Here is a 12,155-nt window from a genome sequence, read left to right as displayed (position 1 = left end):
TGTTTCAACGGTTCGTACTTGGTGTAACAATCCTGCCCTTTGTCCCATGGAAGTGCTCTGTATATGGCTGGCTGTATGTGGGTAGAGCCCGAACTGCACAATTAGTGACTTACATTGGGGTTCAGGTCAAGTCCAGGACCCAAACTGAACTTCATCTAAAGTCTGGATGAACTCGCCGAACCGAGCATCCACTGGTCCGGTTTTGTATACTATGATTTAGGGTTTTTGTTGTGCCAGAAACGCGTTAGTTTTTCAATTGCATTTTGCATGGATCTTCTTGTTTTACTATTTTCAAATGAACTATGTCAATTTTACCCTTATTTTCTCGCTTGTAAGAACTGTATATGTTCGGCCATTGCTCTTGGATAGTAGCGATTGCCATTATTATTGGAAACAAACTGTACACAATAAAATAGAAAAGGCAGGCTTGAAACTGGGGCAAATGTTAATAAAAGGTAAGTTGAAAAGTTTGGAATATCCCATTACTGCTATGTTCACGAGACTCAAGGGATCTGTGTGCAGCCTTCATTGAGTGGTTATTTTTTAGGATAAGAATAGCACAGAATGGCTTTCACATCAAAGTCAACAGATCCCCAGAGCCTTAGAAATAAAACTACTTACAGATTTCAATTATGAAAATGTTTAATACCTATATAAGAATACAAGTAATTCTCACAATTGTAAATGGGGATTAGACTGACTACATTGGCTGCATTCTTTTTAGACATTATAGTAAAATACTTCAGTAACAATATTTAAGAACTCAATGACTATCTGCATCATAGAATGTGATTGTGGACATAATATTGTTTTCAGTTGGTGTTATCAAGTATAGGGAAAGCATGAGAACGCCATAGATAGGGCTTATCAACCATGAGATTACCCCTCCCATTAAGGTTGCTGAAGTTGGTCTCTCTTACTTGTTTAGTTTCTAATTCAGGGCAGAAGTTGGCTTCTTATTCAGCATTTTCTTGTGTGCAAAATTTTCAGTTTTTATAGGTTTAAGAAATAAAACACAACAAAAATATAATGTAGTGATGAGTCCTGATGTGAATAAAATTAACAACAGCTAAAAAATGTATAAAATTGACACAAAAATCTGCATCAAAATGGGCACCCAAGTATATTATTGAAACTATTAAACTTTCAGCCACTGATCTCACACTGCAAACACACAGATAAGGGTACCTTTCATCAAATTCAGGTCATTCCGGCGTGACCCAAACAGGTTCTGGGCATCAGAGCTGGCATCATATTGGGCAAATAGCCAATTTTCACTGACATAAGCAAATGGTGTTTATAAGAGAATAAATGACTTTGGGCCACTGATCTCACATCAGTGTTACACAGGTAGTGATACCCCGCCTCTTACAAGGGTCACTCTTCCCTGGCCCAGATGGGTTCTGGGAATCAGAGCTGGCATCAAAGAGGGCAAATGGACAATTTTTACAGATATCAATAAGTAACTGCTGGTTATAAGGAGTTAAATGACTTTTAGCCACTGTTCTTACATCAGAAACACAAAGATAAGGATGGCCCACATCTAATATGGGTCACTCCAACCTGGACCAACGGAATTCTAGGCATCAGAGCTGCCATCAGATTGAGCAGACTGTACATTTTCATGATTTGAAAAAGTAACAAACTGGTGATTTTAAATGGGATAAATTGCTTTAGGCCACTGATCATCACTGTTAGGGCTCATGCGTACATTGCGTAATTACATGCATTTACGCTGCGTATTGCACTGCAGCGTAACTGCATGCATCCTGCATTCCCTGCAAAATCTATGAAGATTGGGCATGATACGTGCGCACGTTACTTTTTTGAACTTAGCGATTTGGATGCTAACATTTTGACCCAAATCCGAGCGTTCAGAAAGCAGCATGTCAATTATTCTGTGCGCTATGGATGCAGCTCCCACTCTGTCTATGGTGGGGGCAGCAGCCATAGCGCATGAAATCGTTCTTTCCTACAAAAAAACGGCAACCATTAGGCAGTGTTTCTGCAGCGATTTGAAGCGCACATGTGTTGTTAAATCGCTGCAGAATATTCAGCAGATACGTGCGCATGAGCCCTTACAAAGATAGGAACTTCAGCCTGGACCAACTCTGTTTGGGACATCAGATCCGTGCATGCGCAATAGCCATTTTGACAGACCTAGTGTCTGAATGCCAAACAGTCCTGGTCACCATCCGTGGCTCAGAGGAACAGGACAGGCGACCTCGAGTATGGGGAGTTACAGCTACGGAAGATGAGTGAAGAGCCCCAGTACCCAGGTTCATGACACCCACCCTCTTTCACCCCTTTATTAACCCCAAACACCCAAGTCCGACGTAAGCCACACTAGGTCCCATGATGATTCTAGCTTTGTTATATACTTAAGTGACAGCGTGCAGACACAGAACATGACTGCACGCTGTAGGTTTCAGGCAGAGAATGATTGAGCCATAGCGATGAAAGGTAACTTCACTCACTTTATTTGCGGTCACAGCTGGAGGTTTCCATTGTACCCCAGCTTAGACCACAGGTAACCTGACCTCAGATGACCTCACTAAACTCAGTGACCTCACCTAAGTTCACAGTCCTACATCTCCTAGCAGAAAACCGCAATTTTTTTTGTCAAGAGATGCAGATTTGGTGATGACATTTATACACCATGTTCCTGCCCCAAATCTACACCTCCTGGCAAAAAAACCCAGGAGGTATAGATGCAATTTTTTACCAGGAGAAGCAGATTTGGAGCAGAAATATGGTATATAACTTTAATTACCAAATCTGCATCTCTTGGTAAAAGACTGACGTTGACGTTGCTTCAGTGCGGTCTTCTGCAATGAGGTGCATATTTGGTGCGGAAATCTGGCTGCGGGAGGTGAGTTTCCATTATTTTTATTCTAAGTGAGGTCCTGAATTAATGAAGCTGTTTGAAGTTGTGCATAGCCTTTAAAGTGTAACCGTGGCTTTAATTTTTATTTCATAAATCAATAGTATACATGAAAATAAGCAACTTTGTGATATATGTTATCACACAAATTTGCTTCTTTCTCTGCCAAAATTAATTACTAAATCTCTCAATTAGACTTTCCCATTACTGGGATAGCAGATGACGGCTATTACTGATGAGATTCTATAATGACGAGAGGAGGAAGGAGCTAGAGGCAGCGGGAGGATCTAGAGGCAAAGCGAGGAGCTAGAGGTAGAGTGAGGCGCTAGAGGCAGAGGGAGGTGCTAGAGGTAGAGGGAGGCGCTAGAGGGAGCTGCCAGAGGTAGAGGAAGGAGTTAGATGTAAAGGGAGGAGCTGGAGGTAGAGGGGGGAGCTAAAGGCAGAGGGACGTGCTAGAGGGAGCTGCTAGAGGTAGAGGGAGGAGCTAGATGTAAAGGGAGGAGCTAGAGGCAGAGGGGGGAGCTATACGCAGAGGGAGGTGCTAGAGGGAGCTGCTAGAGGTAGAGGGAGAAGCTAGATGTAAAGGGAAGAGCTAGAGGCAGAGGGAGGAGATACAGTCAGAGGGAGGAGCTAGAGGCAGAGGGAGGAGATACAGTCAGAGGGAGGAGCTAGAGGCAGAGCTCTGCCCCTCTTCCCTCTTCAACCTATATAGAATCTCCTCAGTAACAGCTGCCATCTCCTATCTCAGTAATGGGAAAGTCTTCACTGAATACAGATCTTACCTCAGAATTGAGAATTTTGATAATGACTGATCAATTCTGGTAGAGAAAGAAGGAAACTTGTTTGATAAGATACAGTATGTTGCAAACTTGCTTTTTTCATGTATACTATTGATTCATGAAATAAAATTTAAAACAACGGTTACACTTTAAGTCTTACATTATACTTAACTTTTATAGCTGAATAATTCTCTAGGAAAATTGGTAAAACCGCGTTCAGATATAAAGCTTTAGGAGTACTGTACTTTACTGCTCATAATATGTTGTGTTGGAAAGTACAAAAAACAAGCAAAGAACCTGAAACATAGGCAATTTTGTCCTGATCTACCAATTGTGCTCATATTTCAATGTTACATTGTTTTTGGCTAGCCGTATATCTAAGGCTACAGTTTTGTACTTTATAGATATAATAAATCATGCACCTAAGAAACAACAAGGTGGTGAAGGAAACAAGAGATATGAAAACTATGGAGGGAAAATGTTAAAACTGAAGGACACATGAAAATAAAACACTGTGTATATGTAATATATTTCAGATTTCTACTCTGTCATTCCTAACTTTTATAGTCTTTCATATTTCAGCAGTATATAATGAATAGCTATTCGGTCTTGCACGCTGTGATGTACCGCAGAGAACAATTATTCATCCTTTGTTGGCATACAACGTAACACACATTCAAACCTTTTCCAGTATGGTCATCTTTCTTCACAAAACTGCAGCTATAACAAAAGGTTAAACACTAATGCACAATATAATATTCCTTTATAGCATAGGTTCATGTGTCCACGATAAATCACTACATTGCATTGTTCTCAAATGTAAAGTTATTCTACATTATGAACACACGCCTCTAGTCAAATTATATATTCTTTTTCAAACCTTCTCATAAATCATTCTTTTAGATAAAAATTAACTGAAGAAATCAATTGGAACAAGAGAGACTAGTCATTTTCAGGTACTTACCCTCTGACAGCGTGAATGAGCCTTAGCGATGGATAGGCAGTTCGTACTCGAAGTTTGTTTTTAAGAATTAAAGCATTAACCCATTCGACGTGCTTCTCTCCACCTTTGACCATAAAAGCTGGTATCCAGAGGACGCTGTCGTTAAGCATAGACAGTCTGTGAACAAACTTTGCCCGGTCACTTATGTTGCGAAATCCTCCAAATGCTCTTTGTACAACAGATGGATTCATTGTAATAAAGTCTGATTTGGTTCCAACATCGGCAGCAAATTCAACAACAGGCGCTAAATTGCACCTATAAGAAAAAAACACAACATGAGTGAACACGCCAATTTACAGATAACACATTTACTTTGTTAAAAACATTCTAGCAAAGCAAAAACCATTTCCATGCAAATATATGTTCATCTTCTTGGCATTTTGGATATTTAGCTTCAGACCCAGGTACTGGCACCAATGCCCAGATATTTTGATACCTTTGATGCCAGTTCTTATTATAGGGGTTAAAAAGAGTCAAGGATACTTGACAATAAGCTTGCAAATGGAGTAACAGTGGTCTTCAGTGGTTATCTTGATATTCGTTCACTTACAGTTGTGAGACCACACATTGATTAAGTGAGCTTGGGTGAAGGCATTCGGTCCCAACTATTGATGAGATGAGCGAGCACTATCATACTCGAGTGCCCGGTACTCATAATGAATAGTGATGAGTGAGCACTACCATACTCGTAATGAGCAGTCGGACGCTCAGATGGGCTTGACTTGTGTATCGAGTGTAACGGAAGTCAATGGTGGACTCGAGCATTTTTCCGGAAGATCTTTTGGAACAATACTAGAGTTCCCCATTTTTTTTCCATTATACTCGGTACACGAGTCAAGCCCGTTCGAGCATCCAACTGCCATTATGCGTACCAAGCATGGTAGTGTTCGCTCATCACTAGTCCCCAACAACAAAATTTACATACTGAGCTTTATGGCCCCAGGATGTCTTTCTTTAGTGGAAAATTATGACAAGCTATAGTTGTTAGGTTTCTGAAAACAGGTTAAAGGGGTTTTATCTACAATAATACTGATGACAAATCTTTTGGATTAGTCATTGATATTAGGTTAGTGGAGGTCCAACAGCCTCCATTGATCGCAGGTGAACAGCTCTAGAAGTGGCCGGATGTAAACCGTGTATGGAGCAAAGTAATAACAACATTACACTATTCGGTGGCTGCTACTGGGCTCTGCAGATCAACTCCTATTCATCCAAATAAACAGTGTATGGAGCTGTGCTGTTGTTCTTCATACACAGTTTACACCCAGACACTGACAGACGATATCAGCTGATAGATGGCGGTGCTGGTTTCCCTCACCTATCTGATATTGAAGACTTATCGTAAGGATAGTTCAACAACATTATAATAGTGCAAAAACTCTCTAAGGGATTTATTCAGACTGCCAAATCTAGAGCCAGGAATGATTTGTTCTCCAAGATAAGCAACCATTGTCTGTTGCCTTCCTCTAATAAACATTACAAGAGAATACACTAAAGCTGGGGTCACACTAAACGACAGCGACAACGACGTCGCTGTTACGTCACCATTTTCTGTGACGTAGCAGCGACCTTGTAAGTCGCTGTTATGATCGCTGCTTAGCTGTCAAACACAGCAGCCAAAGCAGCGATCATAACGTCGCTACATGTGCAGAGAGCAGGGAGCCGCGCACACTGAGCGCTGGCTCCCTGCTCTCCTAGCTACAGTACACATCGGGTTAATTACACGATGTGTACTGCAGCTACATGTGCAGAGAGCAGGGAGCCGCGCACACTGAGCGCTGGCTCCCTGCTCTCCTAGCTACAGTACACATCGGGTTAATTACACGATGTGTACTGCAGCTACATGTGCAGAGAGCAGGGAGCCGCGCACACTGCTTAGCGCTGGCTCCCTGCTCTCCTAGCTACAGTACACATCGGGTTAATTACACGATGTGTACTGCAGCCACATGTGCAGGGAGCAGGAGCCGGCGCTGGCAGCTGGTAACGAAGGTAAATATCGGGTAACCACCTTGGTTACCCGATGTTTACCTTGGTTACAGCTTACCGCAGCTGCCAGATGCCGGCTCCTGCTCCCTGCTCGCTTCATTTCGTCGCTCTCTCGCTGTCACACACAGCGATCTGTGCGTCACAGCGGGAGAGCGACGACCAAAAAATGAAGCTGGACATTCAGCAACGAGCGGCGACCTCACAGCAGGGGCCAGCTCGTTACTGGATGTCACACACAGCGACGGGACGTCGCTGCAACGTCACAGAAAATGGTGACGTAGCAGTGACGTCGTTGTCATTGTCGCTGTGTGTGACACCACCTTAAGGGCTGAAAAATATTGCCTTTGGCCTCATTCAGGATTATGCTTTTCTCTCACTTATCAGAATAGATGGAATGAAATATATTTTTTTCCAGCCTTATAAACTGAACAGTGCAGCGTCAAAGAAGCTGAAAGCTGACTGATACAAAGCCGCGAGCATGTGCAGCTTTATATGAAGCTGCCATGACGCTGGCTGTAGTAAAGCAGTTTATTGTGCCCACAAAGGCAGGATAATATGCTAAGTGGACAGACTAGCCAGGGAACTAATGAACTTGCGACTAGTCACAGCCCTCATTAGAATCACATAAATAATCTTTAGAAATACTTTCTCCAAAGATCAGTTTGTGTGTACTACTATATGCCGGGACTGTTAGAGAGGGATTCTAGATATGCACCCAGAACTGCTAGAAATATATTTTTTTCCAGCCTTATAAACTTTATATGAAGCTGCCATGACGCTGGCTGTAGTAAAGCAGTATATTGCGCCCACAAAGGCAGGATAATATGCTAAGTGGACAGAACTGCTAGAGGTTCTGGGTGCACTGGGGATCTTATAGGTTCACTTAAATAAAGTAGAAAAAATTCTCGGCACTCCCAGTCCAACAGTTGTCATAAAAATACAATTTAATGAGAAAACATTCCTATGAGTAAAGGCATCTTTGAGCACTGGAAACGCGTCAGGTGTACTCCTTGGCTGGGGGGGGGGGGGTCTTTTTTTCACATGTTTTTTTCATTTACGTAGTGTTTTCATGACAAGCTGTTGGACTGGGAGTGCCAAGAAAGTTTTCTACTGTGTCTCCACCCTGCTGTGCCACATCAGCTTATGATAGCACCCATCCAGATTTCACATAAGGCATTCCTATGCAGCATGTTGAGCCTCTGTCAGCCGTCAACTTTATAAGAGTTAATAGTTCATTTTTACCAATTAACTACATGCAAAGTGAATGAGCAAAAGCAAAATCTAAATCAAATCAATGTTTGATGTGAAAACATTTTGCCTTCAAAACCACATCAATTCTTCTAAATACACTTCAGCACAGTTTTTGAAAGAACTCGGCAGGGAAGTTGTTCCAAACATCTTGGAGAACTTAACTACAGATCTTCTGTAGAACTAGGTTTGCACAAATCCATCTGTCTCATCTTGTAATTTTAAATTCAATGTGAAGATCAGACCTTTGTGGGGCCAATATCACCAAAAATAGGGCCTTGGTTCTTCTTTAGGCTGAAGACCGTTTTTAATGATATTGACTGTATGTTTGGGGTTATTAACCTGCTGTAGAATTTGGAGCCAACCAGTTGCCTCACTGATGGTATTGAATGATGGATAAATATCTCCCTGTATTGATCACGTTGAGATAGATGCTTTTATTTTGCCAACATCATCAGGGCAGTGTGAAGCTCATGTGATGTCATGTCAGGCAGCTAAACAAAACAAGACCTATGAATGCAGTAAGTAAGGGGTGGACTGGAATGTGCTGATGGATAGAAATGTGCAAATTGATTGGTACCAATTCTTCATTGAGGACACCATTAATCTTGGCCAAATTTCCAACTCTATTTACTCTAATGCAGCCTCAGACTTAAAAGGAACCTCCCATAAGCTTCATTTTTTTCCTGCTGAAGTTCAATATTGCATTACTTTCCAGCTCTATGGCAAACAAACTTATTTCTGTTAGAGCCAAATCTTTCAAATTTTTATTCAGATCAAAGTACCCACTTCAAATTTTCTGCATCCTACCATGTCACCCCCAAAATAAAACCTACCCCAAAAAAAAGCCATCAAAGGATTATTCAGCATTTTTGGAATATGCTTATAATACAACCCCTACTCCAAAAATAAGCCCTAGTTGCATACCATATTATAATAGTGTGCTGAAATAGGACTTGTGTAGCCCTTTCAGGATGTGTAACTTTTGTTTGTGTACATCGCACCATTGTTTTGCTGTAAGCCTTGGAAGTTTATAGTGACATGCCGTCTAGTTAATGGAAAATGAATAGTCACTTCTTCTCCTGCCCAACCCTCTGCTCTGGTGTCAATCATAGGAAAGTGTGTTAATAGCAAATTAATATTCACCCCATTTCCCGCCCATCCCTCTGTGTTGGTGCCAGTGATTGGAGTTTGCGTTAATGGCAAATGAATATTCAATCCTTTCCCCTTCCATAATCCCACCCACCCCTCTGTACCGACATCAGTGATTCAGTCAGATTTACTCCTGCCCGAGGATCGCAATGGAATCCTCGGACTGGTAGGTGGCCATCCTTACCTGAGCATAGCAGATGCATATAAATACATGCTGGAGTTAGAAGAACTGCTGGCCAGTCAGAGCATTGTGATGTGATCCTCGGGCATTAATATGGCAGTTTGACTGAATCACTGATGCCGCCAAAGAGGGGTCGGGGGATTATGGGCAGAGAAGGGGGGGGGGGGTGAATACTCATTTGCATTTAACATTCAGTCCAGTCACTGATGCCGGCGCATAGGGGTGGGTGGGAATATGGGAGGGGGCAGCACAGTAGCTCACAGGTTAGCACTGCAGTATCTGCGTGGGTTTCCTTGGGTTACTTTCCTACCACACTCCAAATGCATACTGATAGAGAATTTAAACTGTGAACCCAATGGGGACAATAATGATTACATCTGTAAAGTGCTGTGGAATTAATAGCACGATATAAGTAAGTAAAATAAAACAAAAAAAAAATATTCATTTGCAATTAACTCATGTCTGATCACTGATGCCCGCGCAGAGGGGTGGACGGTGGAAGGAATTTAATGTTTATTTTCCACTAACTGGCAACCCAATCGCTGAAACCAATACTGAATAGAAGACATGCTCTGAAAATAAGTCCTAGTACATCTTTTAGAAAAAAAATAATATAACATCAGGTCTTATTTTCGGTGAAACATGGTAGTTTCTATGTTTTAGTTCTTAGTTGAGTCACTTGACCTTGTTTTATTATCAAAGATCTGGCCATAATTCCTCCACACAGTTCACTTTTGGCAGACTTCTCTAAATAGTAAAAGTGTCTAACTGGGACCCACTGGTTGCTGCCAGCTGAGAGCTGATGGCGCTGCTTAACATTTTCAAATTTTGAAGAGAAGCATGAGGTGTCTTATCTGCTGCACTAAGCTCCCCTAGACAACTATGTCTACAGTACTCAATGTTGCCTATTTAATGGTGCATCTTCAAGAGAATTTGAGCTGTACACCTTGAAACCCCAGACTGTTTTGAAATCTTTGCCTGGGAAAGACCTTGCCAATGCAGTGTACCTCTCTTGTGTCTTGTTGCCGTAACAAAACTTGTCATTGTATATGACCTGTGACATACTGTCTTTCCCCTATGAAGCACAGTTATTCCTCTCCTAATTTTAGACCTACTAGATAGCAGTTTCTGTTTCATTTAATGACCGTGTCAACCTACATATGAAAATTATTAAATTACCTTTTTTTATAAAAATAGTTACTCGTATAACTAACTGTAGTCTTAGAAAATATGACTTTGTGCACGTATAGCTTGAGAAGTTGTCGTTTTGAAGGCAAAGGATGGTCGCACCAAGTACTGATTTGATTTAGATTTCTCCTTTGTTCATTCACTTTGCATTTTGTTAATTGAGACTAAACTACTAACACTTCTATCGTTTAAAACAATCTTACTTTGCAGCATTTTCCCACACGTAAAATTTTGCTCTGTACTATAAAGTTAGCGGCAATATAAGTCAAAAATAGAAAATAGGATCAATGGCAAGGAAGTGATAAAGAAATGAAGAATATGATTTTCATGACTCATATTAACCTCTATTTTCTTAGAGACATAGGACGAGCCATTCATGAACAAACCATTAAAGCAACACTTCAGTAGTTTTTTTTTTTTTTTTTATTTCGCCACCAGAGTGGTATTAGTAATGCATATTCCTTTTCCCTAGTAACATACTTACCAGCTGCCATCTTCTGCTCTTCCTGGTGCCTTTCCAATTCCGTTATGCAATTGTGGCTTCTGACTGACCAGTCTTAGTACGTAATTGAGAATTGACCTCTTGCTCGCACAGAAAACACTGTAGCGATCCAACAGGTCACAAATATCAGAAGATGACAAAAGCGGTGCCGACAACAGAAGAAGAAGGCAGCTCATAAGTATATTACTAGGGGGACGAAACTTACATTAGTGATAAAACTAAAGTCAAATAGAAAAAAAAGCTGGAGTGGTGCTTTAACCCCTTTACCACATTTGACATAAATTTACATTATGGTTGAAAAGGGGTCACCGCTAAATTATGCAAATGTATTTCATGGCAATCATGTGGGCAGAGGAGCTGTGCCCAATCAATCGCCGCTGGGAGCTAAGTTAAAGCCAAGCTCCAGTTGTCACAGCCAAGGCCGGTGCTCGCACCGCCCCTGGCTGTTTAAGCCTTTAAATGCCAAGATCAATAGCAATCGCAGCATTTAGGAGGCTGGGAGAATGTACTGCTCCCACCAGATTGGGATCCTGTGACGTAATCACGGGGGCTTAATCGTTGCCATGGCCAAACGAGGTCGTCACAATGACCTCCCGGTCAGCTATCTTTGGCAAGCTTGTTAGACCATGCCAGAAGGAATAAAGCTGCCTTATCACTTATATTACACTGTGAAAGACAGAAAAAAAATAAATAAATACAGCCAATTCTTCAACTACTGTTGATTTGTTCATTCTATCTCCCAAAGACTGCAGCTCATATTTATCCTGCACTGTACGCGAGCACTTGCATTGAGGATTATGTGTAACTCTCTGAAAAATGTCATCAAAACAAAATTCCCAATGGAAAATTCACTGTAATGAGGTGAATAGAATCACTGTAAACTCCCGTCTGTCCTGTGGTCTGGAGGTGTCCATCTTTTTAGATTTGCACAAAAGTGTAGTCAACAACAGTTTTGTGCACCTTTGAAAAGAAGGACACAACAAACTGTAAGGTGCATTCTCTCCTATTACCCTGTAAAAATGAAAGATTTACAGTTAAACAAACATTCTAGAGGTAAAAATCTATTTTTTATTTTAATGGCTCAACGTTATGAAATTCTATGAAGTACCTGGGGGTTCAAGGTGCTCACCAAACTTTAAGAAAAATTCAATGAGGAGTCTAGTTTCCAAAATTGGGTCAATTGTGCGGGGTGGTCCACTGTTTAGGCACCTCAGTGGCTCTTTAAATGAGAC

At 41.3% G+C, this 12,155-nt stretch overlaps 1 protein-coding gene across 1 annotated transcript in view; it reads right to left on the bottom strand.

Moving 5' to 3' along the window:
• Positions 1 to 12,155, bottom strand: part of ST8SIA4 (ST8 alpha-N-acetyl-neuraminide alpha-2,8-sialyltransferase 4) — a 228,478-nt gene that overhangs the window by 89,216 nt on the left and 127,107 nt on the right. Inside the window, exon 4 of the mRNA XM_075325060.1 lies at positions 4,628 to 4,921. Coding sequence (XP_075181175.1) covers positions 4,628 to 4,921 — 294 coding nt within the window. The remainder of the gene's footprint in view (positions 1 to 4,627; positions 4,922 to 12,155) is intronic.

Source organism: Anomaloglossus baeobatrachus, chromosome 1 (assembly GCF_048569485.1).
Source record: "Anomaloglossus baeobatrachus isolate aAnoBae1 chromosome 1, aAnoBae1.hap1, whole genome shotgun sequence".
NCBI lineage: Eukaryota > Metazoa > Chordata > Amphibia > Anura > Aromobatidae > Anomaloglossus > Anomaloglossus baeobatrachus.
The sequence above is the reverse complement of the archived record's forward strand: the minus strand, read 5'-3'. Positions and strand labels throughout refer to the sequence as shown.